We start from the raw sequence: 16,542 nt of genomic DNA on the forward strand, positions 1-16,542 counted from the left end.
TCGCTGGGCTGTAGGTCAGTGAGGAGTCCTGGGCCCTGGCTTGGCCTGCTGCTCCCATTCCCACCTGGTGTGCGCCTCCTGGTTGCGGTCGACCCCAACTAGGCCCCTGCGTCTACCTCGGGGCTGGGCCTGGCAGGTGTGTGAGTGAGGCCTAGGCTTGGTGTGTGCGGCCCACGGACCTCCTCGCGGGTGGAATGTGAAGAGCAGAGCCCTCTCTTGACTGTAGAAACCCAGGGAACAATGGACATGAGTTGTTTTTTAAGTTACTTATTTCCGAGGTATGATCAGGGTGCAGTGATCTAATTATTTTTAATAAAATAAGAACGTTTAAACTTGGATGTTGTTCCCAAAACATTCATGTCAGTTCCTTTGAGAAATTTTAAATCTGAGTGTATTGGCGTAATCCCAACACTCAGGAGGTGGAAGCAGAAGAATTGAGGTGAGTTCAAGGCCAGCCACAGCTACATAGTGAGTTGAAGGTCAGCCAGAACTGTATAGGAAAACCTTGTCTCAAAAAAATATTTTAAACAATACATAAATTAAGTATGGCGAATTGTATGTGTTTTGGGGACCCCTCATTTTCTTAATAACAACAATCTGTTGAGCGTTCTGACATATAATTGTGCTATTTTTCTGCAGGGTTTCTGTCAGATTCTCCACAGTAGTAAAGCTGGTAAGTATGGAAAGGTCAATACAATATCTATGGTAGAATTCTCTTCACATTCAACACCTGGCTTTTTTTTTTCAAACTGGGGGCCAAGGGTGCTGCGGATTTAGCTCAGCGGCATAAGTGCCTGCCTTGCAAGCAGGCAGTCATGCGTTCAATCCCCGGTACCGATAAAAAGGAAAAAGACCAAAAAAAAGGGGGGGGGGGGATCAAACTCACAATTTTCATTACATGGTTACAAATAAATTTCAGTTTATACATTTTTAAAACCACAATTTTTTTGTTGTTTTATTTTTAAATGGTAAAAAAGGGGCCAGGGATTTAGCTCAGTGGCTCAGGTGCTTGCCTGGTAAGTGTGAGGTCTTGAGTTCGATCCCCAGCACCAAAAATAAAATAAAATAACAAAGTTTTATATTTATTAAAGATACGGAAAAAAACAGTCTGAAGAATAAATTTGGCCCACATAAAAGTAGGAAAATGGGTATGCTATACAGGAGCGAGCAAGCTGTTGTGAGAATATGCAGGAGCCTTTTTTTTTCCCTTTGTTTTTTTTTTGAGACAGGAGCTGACTACATAGTCCACGCTGCCCTCGAAAGCTCTGTGATCACCGCCTCAGTCTCCCAAGTAGTGAGATTACAGGCATGCACCACCATGTTCCACAACATGTGCTGCAGTATATGCTAATTTAAAAAAAATATATGATAAAGATTGTGAAGTTCTTAGTCCAGAGTTTGAAATATAGTCATTTCTCAAGAATATTTGTGATACTGTAAACTTTTTTTTTTTTTTTTTTTTTTTTTACACATAACAGTTCTGGTCTTTCCTGGGTATTTTGTATTATTACTTTTTTTCAAATGATAATTTTCATCCATACCATTTGTTGAGCACCTTAATTTCTCTTTTTCGCTTGAGATCTGTAATTAATGACCTTCATTATCTTTTCTTTGAGGTGCTGGGGATTCAACCCATGACCTGATGCTTGCAAGCCAAGTGTTATGCTGCTGAATTAACAACCCCAGGTCTCTCTATCTTTTAATGAAAACAGTTCTTTGTCACATCATAAGCAGTGATTACTCAAAACACATTCAGATTATTTGGCACCTCTATCAAGAGAACAGATAAAATGTTAGCAAAAGTTATTCTAGTTTGAATGGTTGAATTAACTCCTCATTTTCAAGTAATTCTTTAGAATTCAAGTACACCATTAAATCAGTTAGTTATAACATTAGCACTTAAAAATTGATTTTGAGCCAAATAACTTTTTTAAAAAATTACATTTTACGGGGTTGGGGATTTAGCTCAGCAGCATAAGCACCTGCCTTGCAAGCAGGCAGTCATGAGTTCCATCCCCGGTACGGATGAAAAAGAAAAAGACAAAAAAATTTATATTTTACAAGACATATTCTATATTAAATTTGTTTAGAGTGTTGGTTAGTATACAGTGAATCCATATTATATGTAATGTATAATACGGGGATTATCATAAACATACACTGATACATGAGGCTATAATTAACTTTGAGATAGTAACAATGATTAATGCATTTTTGGCTCTTATAACCTTTATATATTTGACTATAAAAGATTGTTTCATTACTTCTCTTTCTGTATGGCTCTGTAGTTTCATTCTGTGTGCCTAAACAGTCATCCACAGGAACACAATAATGAGTGTCCTCTTTAAATATTTTGTTTTCCATTCACATAAAATACTCAAATATGAATTTTGTTTTTTAGGAAAAAGTGGTTAAGTGATCATCTTAGTGTTTGATCATGTACTTATATTACTTGTTTTAGCAAACTAATATTTATTTGTGTTTTTAAATGAGTATAATAGTCATATATATAAACACTGTATTTAAGGAAGAATATTTTTTCCTTTTTCAAGGTGACCTAAATCTGGAATCATGAAAATTTTGTTGGTGTTTGACTTTGACAATACAATCATAGATGACAATAGTGATACCTGGATTGTACAATGTGCTCCAGACAAAAAGCTTCCTATTGAACTACAAGAATCTTACCAAAAAGGATTTTGGACAGAATTTATGGGCAGAGTCTTTAAATACTTAGGAGATGAAGGTGTACAAGAAGATGAAATGAGAAGAGCAATGACGTCAATGCCTTTCTCCCCTGGGATGGTGGAACTTTTCAACTACATAAGAAAAAATAAGGAGACATTTGACTGCATCATTATTTCAGATTCAAATTCAGTCTTCATAGAATGGATTTTAGAAGCTGCCAATTTTCATGATATGTTTGATAAAGTGTTTACAAATCCTGCAGCGTTCAATAGCCACGGCTATCTCACTGTGGAAAATTATCATGCACATTCTTGCAAGAGGTGCCCAAAGAATCTTTGTAAAAATGTAGTTTTGGAAGATTTTGTAGATAAACAGCTACAAGAGGGAGTGAATTATACTCGAATTGTTTATATAGGTGATGGCGGAAATGATGTCTGTCCAGTGACCTTTTTAAAGAAGGATGACGTTGCCATGCCGCGGAAAGGATACACTTTACAGAAGACACTTTCCAGAATGTCTCAAAATCTTGAGCCCATGGAATCTTCTATTGTAATTTGGTCTTCAGGTGTTGAAATAATTTCTTATTTACAATTTCTAATAAAGGAATAATACACCAACAGTTGAAATATGTAACAGTTAAGATTAGGTTCAGCAGCATAAAACTAAAACCAGAAGTGAAAAAGAAAGAGAAATACAGAAAAAAGAAAGGGTTTTACCTCTCACTTTAGAGAATTCAGAGGTATCTCAAGGCTGTCGTGTCTTACTGTCAACCTCAGGACTTCGTGTCCAGCTCATGATTCAAACTGCAGCCTTCATAGCAACCTTCTGGCTAGAAAGAACGAGGGAAGTGAGATGGTTGCAGCCCCTTATTTAAGGAAACTTCCCAGAAGTTATGCCCAGCACTTCAGTTTAAAAACTGTTGGCCAAAATGTACTCATAACACTCCACTAATTTCTGGGAAAGTATAGAAAGTATAGCTTTCATTTCAAATGGTCACATGTCCAGGAAATTTTGGAAAAAAGAGGAATATATACTTAAGGTAGGCACAGTGAGTGGTGTTATATTAAATCTACCCTAGAGGTAGTTAATAGGTAGATTATATTTTAAATTTATGCCTGGAGAAAGTGGCCATATTTTTAGTCTCTTAGAAAATTATTTCAAAAATATAATCAGTAATTACAGATCTTAAAAATAAGCCCGATGCTTTACTTATGTAAGAATAAAAGACACAGCCAAGCATGCTTTCAAGGCAAGTGTTATGCCAAATGATTTGAATGTGCTCTGAGTATTCACTGCATATAATGTGACAAAGACGTCTCTGTTTTCATTAAAGATAATTAAGAGGCCTAGAGATGTAACTCTGCAGCATAGTCCTTGCCTGAAAAGCATGGGCACCTGGAATTCCAGTACTCTGGAGGCTGAGGCAGGAAGATTGCATTGAGTTCAAGACTGGCCTGAACTACATAGCAAGAGCGTGTCTCTAACATAAAGAAATAAAGGACAAAAAGCACATATATATACAATAACCTCCCAAACCAGTATACTTATTGTTAAGGTTTTCATCAACTAAAGCTTTCCTTTTGAAATGAAAACCAGGCATAGTAGTACACACCTGCAATCCCAGCATTTGAGAGGCTGAGGCAGGAGGATAGCACAAGTTCAAGGCCAGCCTTAAGTATACAGTGAGACCTGGTCTCAAAATAACAACAAAAAACCTGTTTGTAAAAAACAAGCCCATTTGTAAAATGAAAAGTATGCTAATATTCTTGAAATATCTTAGCATCGTAGAAATTAACTATGCTGATTTAATGAGTATGTTTTCCATTTGGCAATCCAGTCTTGAGCAATCCAGTATACAATTCGTAGGAACGGAATATTAGCAGAATACCAACCAATCCAGAAATTTTTATAAATCCATAATTATAGGCTCATATTTTACTCAAATATTTAATCTGTAATGCTAGGATTTTCTTTCCCAAGCTATGGAAAGCTCCAACAATGAAATTATTAGCATAATTTATGGGAAAAATTGATACTCTGTAATATTTTTTCTAAGCTGACAGTATTTTGCTTAAACAGGTAAGGCTGTATTGAAATATATCTTACAAATTTCGTCTACATGTGAAAACTACTAAATTATAGAACTAGAAAAAAGACTATCAGTAATGATTGACCAAGCAATTTGGACCAAGTCTTCTGTGAAGTGTATCTAAAAAACCAAATAGTGGAACAAAATATTAAAAACATTTACTTAAAGACATCAGAGAGTGACCGCAATAAAAAATTTCTAAAAAAACGGAATCTCTAAAAGGCAACTGAGATGTTGAGTGGTTATGCTGATAATCTCACAGGACCATAAGGGTTCTGCAGGCTACCCATTGAGGGAAGGATGATGTAGAAGTAAAAGGCCTTTAAAGGGCTGGAAGCTCAGCCCTGAGTATTCTCTGTCTCTGAAATTAGACTGAAGGTATTTTAAGATTTTTAGAGCTTCCAAGTGCCTTGGAGAAGCAAATCTCAATCTACTTCTCAAGAGGAAAGACAGATCTTAGCTATAGTAGACTCTTAAAGACCCTATGGTTCTTGTCTTTTTTATATTCCTCGTTTGTGTGTGAGATCTGTGAACATGCAGATTATGGAACAGACATGATTATATACACATGGCTACACTGAATTCTGATGCCCACGTTAATGACTTCCATGTTGGTCCTGGGCAGGCAAGCTGCCATGTTGTGAACTGGCCTTTTGGAGGGACCATTCCTCTAATAGTCTACAAGGAACTGACCACTGCGAACAATCAGTTGATTTTGGAAGTGGATCCTCCTCACAGTGGCGCCCCAGTTGAGACCATTCATACCATGATTCCAACCTTAAACCATGAAGCATAGGACCCAGCTAAACTGTGCTTGGACTCCTGACCCATAGAGCATGTGAGAGTTTGTGAGAATGTTGTTGTACAGCAGTGGGAAACCAGTATAGTAGGCTTCAAAATAAATCGAAACAGTTCTGCAGGGACCTTGTAGGTTAAGTAATAGAATGTAACCATACAAAGAGGTGGGTGAAAACTAGCAGAAACATCCATCTGAACAGATATGTGGGGCCTCCAGATTCTGGGGTTTTCAGAAAAAGTTATGAGGATTTTGCAAAGATATGAAGTTACATTAAAAACAAAATGAAACAAATTACAATTACGATGGACTGGAATTAAGATATTAAGGACAACAGAACAGGCATAGCTGAAAAAAGGGAATGAATACAAGTTAGAAGATGTATTGGTTACTTTTCTCTTGTTATTGAGACAAAATATTTGGCACCCAAAATGAAGGAAAGAAAGATTTATTTAGCTCACAGTTCATGGAGGTTTCAGTCTATACTCAGATGACTCCAAGTCAGGGTGGCATGGCTGAGAGGCAACATGGCAGCTGCAGCAGATAGCAAAAGTGACAAGGGCAAAAGGGTAAAACTTGCCTCCTTCCATCCCTTGTATGGTATGCTGGATACCTGCCCCTGGGGCGCGGGGTGCAGTACTCACAGCACCAATCCCAGTGCTAGATAACCAATCACAAACGTTAGACTCGGCCATCTGCATGACTGCATGAGGCTTTGGGACATTTAAACAAACCATAACAGAAGAAAATATCCAAAATGGTGCATAGAGAGATAAAACAAAGAAAAACTGAAACATGGAAGATACAATAAGAAGCTAGAACAGGAAATTAGTATACCAGGACAGAGAAAAGAAAATGAAACATAAGTAGTAGTTTATAAGATGATTAAAGAACTTTGCACAACTGATAAAAGGCCTCAAATTACAGATTCAAGAACCCTTATAAGCTAACAGGTGATGTGTGCTGTAGTTAAGCAGCATAGGAGGCTGAGGCCTGAGGAGGCTTGAATTCTGGAGTTGGGGGTCAGTTTAGGAACAGGGCTGGAAAAAAGTGGAGGAGGGAGGAGCAAGGATCATAATCAGCCCCAACAAGATAAATGAAAACAAGGGCTGGAGGTGTAGTTAAGTGGGAAAGCATATGCTTAGCATGCATGAGGCCCTGGGTTCAATCCCCAGCACTAAAAAAAAAAGAAAACCATGATATCATATACTGCTTTCCCTTGCTTCTGTCAAATCTCTGTCTTAGGATAATGTTTGTAATTGCATTTAGGCCCACCTGGACAATCCAAAATATAAGAAAAATAATTATAAGATGTCCTAAATTTAATTACAGGATACTAGGGTAGAAGGGAGGGAGAACTGGAGAGAGGTTAATAAGTTAGCAGCTACCACCCAAAAGCAAGACCATTTCACTTTTTTTTTTTTTTTGAGACAGTGTCTTGCTATGTAGTTCAGGCTGGCCTCGAACTCATAGCAATCCTCCTGCTTCACTCTCCCAAGTGCTGGGATTACAGTTGTGTAACACCAGCCTATCTGTTTCACATTTTTGAGTGTATGTTAAAATATTAAATGCCTTCAAGACCTCCTGTGTGCTGCCATGAAATCACTCCATAGCTCAGGCTCATTTGAATTTGTAGGGATCGTCCTGCCTCAGCCTCCCAAGTGCTAGGATTACAGGTGTGTGCTTTCACACGTGGCTCAGATTTTTGTTATAAAAATCTTCGCTGTAGGTTTAGCAGACACTTTTCTGAATGTTGTCTAGCTTGGCTGCTGGACAGTTATAGGAACTTGTCCCAAGAAGTTAACATCAGAAACAGCTCAACAAACCCTTTTACCTCAGAGCTCCCTCAGTCCCAAGAGTTTTGATTTAACAAGGACAGTCTCTCCATTTTAAGATTCTTAATTACATCTGCAAAGCCCCATTTTTTTTGCAGTGTAGATTTACAAGTTCGGGGCCAAGGACCTGGTATCTTTGGGGGGCCATTATTCAGCCTACTATAAGGTAGTAAAGCATTTGGCACACATTGAATAGTAATCAAAATATTTAATCAGCAACACAAGCACCAACCAATAAAACCAGTAAGCATGGATAGCTCATATAAACACCCATAATGGAGGCTGCCTCTGGAAAGCAGCCAAACACTTGCTGTAGCCAGCACCCTACACACAGAGGATGCAATGAATAAGTGCTACTTCACTGGGCCCCAACTTGACTGTTTCAGTCTCCTCTTTTGAAATGCCAGGGCACGTCTTTGCCCATTTATCTGTAGGGTCTTGTATGATACTCTGTTATCTATTTGAATATGTCATATATGGAAGATACTAACTTTGCCATACTGTGACAAAGTTGAAATTTTATTCCTTTCCCTGTGGAGGAAAAGGAGTAACTTTAGTTTGCAATAAACCAACAACAGATGTAAGGAAAAAAAAAACATACGAATTATATTGCATATGTAAAGCATGGGAGCATGAGACTCAAAGAGAGCCAAGTGGCTGAACCTTACACAGATCCTAACAAAGGAATAGGAGCTTGGGAATTTTTTTTCTTTTTCTTTTTTCTTCTTCTTCTTCTTTTTTTTTTTTTTGCTACTGGGGATTGAACTCACAACCTCAAGCTTGCCAGGCAGGCGCTTATGCTGCTGAGCTAAATCCCCAGCCTGGGAATTTTTTAAAGATAGAGCTTTGCTGTGTAGTTCAGGTTGGCCTTAAACTCTTTGATACTCCTGCCTCAGTCTCTTGTATACTGGAATTGCAAACTTGCATCACCACACCTGGCTAGGATCTTGGGCTTCTGAGAGGAGCATTGTTGGTCCAGGCTGAGGTGTGGAGAGAGGATGTGTACTGGGAATGAGGGTTGTCACATTATACAGAGGGTTCCCCTCTGTCCTCTCCATGAGGGCCAGGTGTCGGGCCACCCAACCTCTTCTTCCTGTGGAAAGAGCATTCCTAGGCAGGAGGGGAGGGACGTAATCGGATAAGAAAAGCCTCTACATCTGCTCTTGACTTTACTAGTGTAGATAGATGTAAATTCCCCTTAAAAAATGGAAATGGCCAGCTTTTCAGAGCCATCCCACTCTGAGTAACCAACTCAAAATATGCCAAAGAAATGTATCAGGGCCGGATATTTTACTGTCTCACAGGGTTATATTGTGTTGATCTTTTCTAAATTTTATGCTTATTTATAGATCATTTGATCTTTATCTTCATTTTGAAATAACGTGTCTAATTGAGTATGTGGCTTTTACTCAGATTGCATGAAACAATGAAACAAATTGACACACACTAAACAGGCTCTTTTTCTTTACATTTTTTCTTTCACAAATGAAAAAGCCTCTTTTTCTCCTAAAGATAAGTACATTCTTCATGGCCAGTTTTTACTGGGGCTAAAGGCACGTACATAAAGTTCAGAATTAGAGTTCACTATGAATTCAAGAGACTGCTATTAATTTCAGGACACAGTTGGAGAGAAAAGTAGAGTCGGGTAACTTCCTGTTTGTCACCAGTTGCTCTAAGATAGTTGCAATCAACAGAGTTGTAAAATGGTCCCCACATTTCCCTTCCCGGCAAATATGCCCTGCATAATTCCTGCAGTTTGATGAATATATTACCATGATTAGGGACATTATCCAGGGGGCCTGACCTCATCACATGAGGCTTTAAGCCAGAGTTTTCTTGGTTGTTGCTCAAGAGGAACTAGTGAATTGTAGCACAAGAGGGTTCAACATGCCAGTGCTGACTTAAAGTTGAAGGGAGAGATGTGGTAAGGAATAAAGACAACTTGTACAAGCTGAGACCAGCGGCAGGAAAACAGGACCTCAGTCATGCAACCAAATGTAAAGGAATGAATTCTGCCAACAATCATGTGACCTCGGCAGAAGACCAAAGCCCCAGATCAAAAATAGCCCAGGTTGACACCTTGATTTCTGCCAGGTAAAAACCCTGAACAGAGAACCTCCTTATCCTGAGATGGGATAAAAGAAAAAAAGATAAGTAGAAAGAAGACAAGGAAAATCATAATTTAAGAATTGTTCTTAAATTCAGGACACAAAGTTACTCAAGGATACAACACTTTTATCCCTTCCAGGCAATTGTCTAAAAAAATCCTAAAAGTCATAAAGATTCAGTAAGTCTGTAAAATTTTCTACTACTACTGTAGATTTGCAGATCTCACAGACTTCCATTCTTAAGAAAGCAGTGCTGCTAGGTGGTAGCATATCGTTAAACTCAAAATACTGCAAGTGGTTTGCATTATAGCACACAGTAGCAGAAAATGCTCCAGCCAGTCTGTGACTTGCTAAGGTAATAATTTCTGTTATAGTTCTCGTTACTGCTGTGTCCTAAAAATGGCCAGTCACTGTAATGCATAGCTGATGACTATAATGCATATTATAAAAATCCATCAAAGACAGCCAAGTACTCTACCTTTGTATTTCCTCTTTGCAAACCAAAAAAAAAAAAAAAAAAAAAAAAAAAAAAAAAAAAATTCCTCTGGCCTGGGGACCTTAAATAAATCTGCCTCAAATGTTGGGTCTTCTTTCAGTGCTTCTGTTTGCTGTTGCATTTGGTGCATCAGCTGGGAAGACTGACCATGCTTTTTGGTCACTGGCTATGGCCCTCACATATGAAGCAAGGACCTCTCCAGATCCTGATGGGAAGGCATGCCCTTGGGATTTCTCGAGTCTCCTGGAGGGGATTCTTGGCTTTCCCCTGAACAGTTCACATTGTACCCAAAAGGAAGGAGAATGCAATCTGGTCTAGTCATTGGACTAAGATGACAACCTCAGGGACACCCCAGTTAGTCTGTCAGTCTTGCTTAGCTTGAGGAGAAAGAGAGTTTTATCACATGTCATTAGTCAGGACCACCCTGGAGGGAAGGGTGTTGGAATGTTTAACCTCTAAGTGCCTGTTGAATGAATATGTGAGTGAATGGAATGGCCAGCATAAGCAATAGGCTGCTCTGTCTGTGCTCCAAGAAGGAGAAGCACTGGTCGTGGTGGATGATTGGGCCCTCACTGGCAGTTCAGTGGTGATTGACATATGGCATAATGGAAGACTCGTACCCTCCTTCACTGAGTTGTGCCTAAATCCTTGCAAGGAGCACTGGCCAGGCAAGCATTTGAATAGTCAGTCTCTCTGAAGGGTACCCACCCTTTGTCTGTTGTGCCATCATTCAAGAGTACACTATAGGGAGCCTGACATTTAGCTCAGTGGTGTAAGTGCCTGCCTGGCAAGCACAAGGTCATGAGTACCAAAAAATAAAATAAAATAAAATACACACATGTAGGAAGTCAGCAATGGGTTTCAGTCAGTTCAAACCTATGGGCCCTGGCTGTAGTTTCTTGCCCAAATTTTTTTTTTTAAAAAGTGGGGAGTCTTTTCTGATGATTATGGAGTTAAAAGAAAACCAAACTGTTCCAAGAGTCCCTAAAACTGCTATTCCCTGCATCTGAATTTAAAAAAAGATCTATTTTTCTTGAGAATTACACCTTTGCAACCTTGTCAGCTGCCACAGTTGCTGCCAACAGTTTCTCTCCCTGCTCCCTACCCATCTATTTCTAGCCAGCTGAACTGGTTCCAGCTGTCCATTGCCCGCATTTGGCCACAGAGGCCCTCCCTCCAGAGATTTCTGCTCCCTATCCTGGTCAGATGGCATCATCTAGTGCTTTTCTGAGATGACTGTCAGCAATTTCTTCTGAGTCTTTGCAGCACAGAACTATTGCCACATTTTGACTAAGGAAAAATTGGACTGCCCACCCTTATGAATAAGTTTACATGGCCTTTCCCAAAGGCTTTCCCACCTAAAAGCATAAAATCAATCTAGCATTTCTCAAAGACATCAAAGAGGGGAGACAAAAAGCCCATCAATCACTATTATCCAGAAACCTGATTAAAAATAAAAATAGCACCTGACATCCATAAAAAAATCCAGTCTGATAGACAACCATACCCTCTGTCTAAAGACCAATATGCAAGTATAAGGACTTTGGACACTAAAAAATAAATGCCTCTTAAGATTAAAAGACAAGAACTCTCAAAATCTTCCACATCCATACTGAGGACCAATCCTGACTTTGCTAGAAGACAATGGAACAAAATTCTCTGCCTTCAAAAGTCAGGTATTTTGTCAGGTATTTTGTACCAGCAACAAGAGAAAAGTAAACAAGACAGATGATCTTCCATTTAAATGACTATCTTCAAACAAACAAAAGTTAACTTAGGGAGAAACCCTATAATAAAGGAAACAAACCACTAACTCCTAGGGCCCGTCCTAGGACCACTGAATATTACTGCTTCTATCTGGGCCTTGTCTCAGAAGATCACACATAAGGTACCCAGCAAAGATGGGCTGAAAAAACTAAGGTGGGAGAAATGTAGCAAAGTGTCCCCCGGCCAGTCTGTTCCTTGCCCTGGTAATGGTTCCCACTACTGTTTCTGTTACTACCGTCTCCTAGGAACGACTGTCACTGTGATACATAGCTGGTCACTATGATGTGTTAGAACCAATCAAAGACAACCAAGTACTAGGGCTGGAGGTTTAGCTCAGCAGGCATAAGCACCTGCCTTGCAAGCAGGCAGTCGTGAGTTTGATCCCCGGTACTGATTAAAAGGAAAAAGACAAAAAAAAAAAAAGACAACCAAGTACCCTACCTCTGTACTTCCCCTCTCTAATCCCCCAAAAACCTCTGTCCTTGGGCCTTTGAGGCCTGACATTTTGAGGTTCAGTTGATTCCCTGTCAGTGCCTGCTTGACATTAAATAAACCTGCCTCCACATCCTGGGTGTTGACACTCCTACCTTCTCTGAGTGTGCACATTTTTAACTGCTGAGTAAAATGCTTCTCACTGATGCAACCCAAAACGTATTTTCCTGTGACCAGTGCTGGAGTGGATGAGTCGAGGACCTGAGTTCCTCTTTGCGGGGGGGCTGCCTCAGAACCCATCCAGGGACGACACCATGCCCCACTTTGCTACCACAGGAGTCCAAAGTGTGAACAAAGAGCAAAATAAAAGACACATAAAAGGAAACAGGGAGATAGATCTTTTGTAAACGGGAAGGGGACCAAGAGATGGAGAGAGGGACACTGAAAAGGGACGTGAAAAGGAATTACGATGTGTTAGGTACAAACCCCAACGCCCTATGATGAATGTAATCATTATGTGCAGCACACATATGCTAATAAAAATATTTTTAAAAAGAAACTTTTTTGAAATGGTCCCAGGACATGTTTAACTTCTGCATGGTTACTACAAGTGCTGCATACTGAGATTCCCCTCAACTGCCTGTTGTGTTGAATCTAGCACCAGTTCCAATTAAGGCACTAACAACACAGCAATAATCAGAAACTCTGTTCAACCCCTGAAAGTCCACTGTTGACACTCTAAATAAATGGTCAAGGGTGATGACATTCAAGTTTATTTGTGATTTTAAAATTCTGACATGTGCTAATTACAAAGCACCAGGGATGGGAAGGAAGACAGATGCAGGTGGGATATAATTAGTAACAAGCTACAAGCTGAAAATAGCAACAAATAATTTGTCTTCTTGAATTTTATTTATGTATTTATTTATTTAGCTAGCAATCAAAATCGGGGCCTCGTGCCTGCTAGCTAAGTACTCTGCCACTGAGTTATATCCCTGGCTCCCTAAAATGCATTTTAAAACCTTGGCTCAAGTGCTATCATGACCCCAGGAGTCCTGGCACCTTAATTGCAGCACCCAAACAATCCAGAGACACAGCCACTGCTCCTGGTAGGCTCCCCTTGTATCCCAAAGCCTTCTACCTTGGGGTAATCCTGCCCCTCTTACCTATAGCCAGTGTAAATTCAATATAGATAGTATAATAACCTCCACCTCCAAGTTTTCGTTATGATGTACTTCACTTTTTTATGTCCAACTGCTGGATACTGTAGAAACTTGTCCCGGGACTGATCCTTTCTGGCTAACATCTGTGATGACTCAATAAACTTTATTTCAAAGATTTTTCAATCTCATGAGCTTTGGTTTAACAACTGCCAAGAACAATCACCTCTAGCTCCTCTGAACTTGTTCACCAAAGAGGAATTAATAGACACAAAAATAAACTGTTAGAATGACTTAATGCAGGCGTTCTCAGTTTTCGGACTATGGACATTTTGGACCAGAATCGTTCATCTCATGAGTTTTGGCTTAATGACTGCCAAGAATAATCTCCTCCAGCTCCTATGAACTTGATCACCGAAGAGGAATTACTAGACACAAAAATAAACTGCTGGAGTGATTTAATGCAGGCTTCCTCAGTTTTTGGACTATGGACATTTTGGACCAGATCATTTCTTTAGCGAGGAGGCAGCTCCTTTGCCGCGTAGAATGTTTAGCAGCACTTCTGACCTCCACCCACTAGACATGAGTAGTAGCTCCTCCTTTCGAACCAAGTTGTGACAACACACACACACACACACACACACACACACACACACACACAAAATGGTTTAAAGCCACTATCTTTATTCATTTACTTTTTTTGTGGCACCAGGGATTAAACCAAGGACCTTGCAAAAGCTACACAAGTGCTCTATTACTGAGCTACTCTTCCAGCCCTTAGGCTATATCTTTATTTGTAGATCAAATGAAGCTAGAGCAATTGTACATACTAAATGTGTATACTAGGGGCTGGGGATTTAGCTCAGTGGCATAAGCACCTGCCTTGCAAGTGTGCAGTCGTGAGTTTGATCCCTGGTACCGATTTAAAAAAAAAAAGATCTAAAAAAAAAACGTGTATAATAAATACTGACTTCTTGTAAAGCCATATTTTTCATAAGAAGTTCCTTATCATAGCCTTGCAGTAGCATGGCAATCTTTGACTGAGTGTTTAATGAATATCTTGGATGCCTAAGTCAATCACTTATTTCTTGTGCTACATACCTATTATGTTTTTTTTCCTACTCATGTATTATATGTTTTGTGGCTATTAACTTAAATTGGTTCCTAAAGGTCTTTTGTAGGGCAAACTATAATTACATCTCTGATGTATGTTTTAAAAAATGTTATCTCAGGTGTTCCTGTATATCCATTTATTTTTATAGCATATGAACTTTCATCTCCTGATTGAAACTCACCCTACAGGCCCTGAAGGGTTAGAGATTTCCCTTTACCATCTCACAGGCTACTCTAAGGGACAGCTGATAGACTAATAGGGTTACTTCAAGCAAGCACTCAGTGGGGCCCTGTGGCTGTTTATACCTGTAGTGTTAAGATAGGATTGGAATTTACAGCAAGATCTCTACTCCATATGAGATACACATTTTTTTAGAGCATGAGAGGATCTTTAATGATCTAAAGTTTTTTTTTTAATGTAGAAAATGTAATAATTTTGTTGTAGGCAGATTTTTAGATGCACTCTGTAAAAACTAGAATAGTATATTCTAGGCCAAGAGCTAACCCTTTTCTATTTGTTTCTGACAAAATTGATGTCTGTGTGATGATGGTTCATATGGAAACAAAATATTAACATAGATGTTTCCTAATGGAGAAATTTTTAGACACTCTCATTGTTTATGGAAGATGTTACTTAGCAAAAATTGTTTCTCTTTTATATTGAAATGATAGATTTACAGTTGTATGTGTAAACAACTGGCAAAAAATATTTACAATTAAACTAAATACTGGTTGTCACATTGAGTTTTATAATCAGTATACAATGAAAACCTTACTTATTCACATTTTCCTCCCACTCTACAGTCACCCTCTGGATTTCGCTGCACACCAAAATTCACGTTCTTAAAAACCAGGACCTAGCAGAATTTGTTATCCTCAAATCAATATGAAAGTATTTTCTTTGAGAGATTCAATCACACTTGAACCATTTACATTTAAATCCATAAAAATATCATACTATATAATTTTGGTGCTAAAAATACTTCACCAAATATTTTGGGGGATATCTACTATGTATAATTAGTGAAACAGCAATTTATAGAATATAAGGAATGCAGAACTGTGTCTTAGAAAAACTGACCTTCAAATAGTTTACTGTTTGAGCGAAGTCGATGTGTATGTGTGTAATATGCTTTAACTAATTAATTAGCATAAGCAAAAGTGCTTGTGTTGGGAGTGTAACTCAGGGGCAGAGCAGTCACATAGCTTGTGCGAGGCCCTGGGGTCAATCTTTGACACTGAAGAAACAGTTTTAAAAACTAAAAAATAAAATAATTGCTTTTATGCATTACATTCTAGTGGGAGACATCACATAATAAAATGCTAGTATGGAAGTTATATATTGTCACAGATGGTAATAAGTAACATGGTTTAGAAGAAAGAAATGAAAATAGCAAATTATGGTAGAGAAATCATTTTAAATAGGTTGCTAAAAGCAGGCCTCACTGAGAAGTGGCATTTGAGTAAAATCCTAATGGAACAAGTGAACCAGTCAGAGGAGCAAGGGGAAATGAAGAGCCCCAGGGCAGCATCTTTCCTGGTGAGGACCAAGCTGGGCTCGATGTGGGCATCCAGGAGGCCATTGTAAGTACTTTTACTGAATGAGGTAGAAATTCTTAATCAGTACTCCATTTAATATTGTCCATCTATCTTGGTGCCATAGTTTGAAGGTCTCCTCTGAAACTCATGCTGACACTTAATTGCCAGATTTGTGGTGATGGTATTTGGAGGCTGAGTCTTTGAGTAATAATTAGGATTTGGTAAAGTCATTAGCATAAGGCCCCAGTGGTGCTGTTGGCTTTATAAAACAAGGAAGAGAGACCTGATTTGACACTCACTCACTTTGTTTGTGAAATGATACCCTCTTACATGTCATGATGTAGTAGCAATGCTCACACACTGTCAATAATACCAGGCTCTTAGAGTTCCTGACCTCTAGAACCAGGAGCTAAATAAACCTCTATGCTTCATAAATTACCCAATCTATGATGTTCACTTATAGCAACAGAAGACACACTGAAACACTTGGTTTACTGAGCCAATATCCTTGTATTCTTT

At 38.9% G+C, this 16,542-nt stretch overlaps 1 protein-coding gene across 1 annotated transcript; it reads left to right on the forward strand.

Annotated features, from left to right (window-relative positions):
• Positions 1-2,571: 2,571 nt before the first annotated feature.
• On the forward strand, positions 2,572-3,305 carry Phospho2 (phosphatase, orphan 2). Its single transcript, XM_013142545.3, has one exon. The coding sequence runs from the start codon at positions 2,572-2,574 to the stop codon at positions 3,295-3,297; it is 726 nt and encodes a 241-aa protein (XP_012997999.1). The 3' UTR covers positions 3,298-3,305.
• The last annotated feature ends 13,237 nt before the right edge of the window (positions 3,306-16,542 follow it).

This window comes from Cavia porcellus, unplaced genomic scaffold (genome assembly GCF_034190915.1).
Source record: "Cavia porcellus strain 051 isolate PalLab524CR breed Dunkin Hartley unplaced genomic scaffold, mCavPor4.1 scaffold_12, whole genome shotgun sequence".
NCBI classification, from domain to species: Eukaryota; Metazoa; Chordata; class Mammalia; order Rodentia; family Caviidae; genus Cavia; species Cavia porcellus.

Excerpts from the sequence above, each read along its gene's own strand:
- Phospho2 (XM_013142545.3), top strand. The coding sequence starts at position 2,572 with ATGAAAATTTTGTTGGTGTTTGACTTTGACAATACAATCATAGATGAC.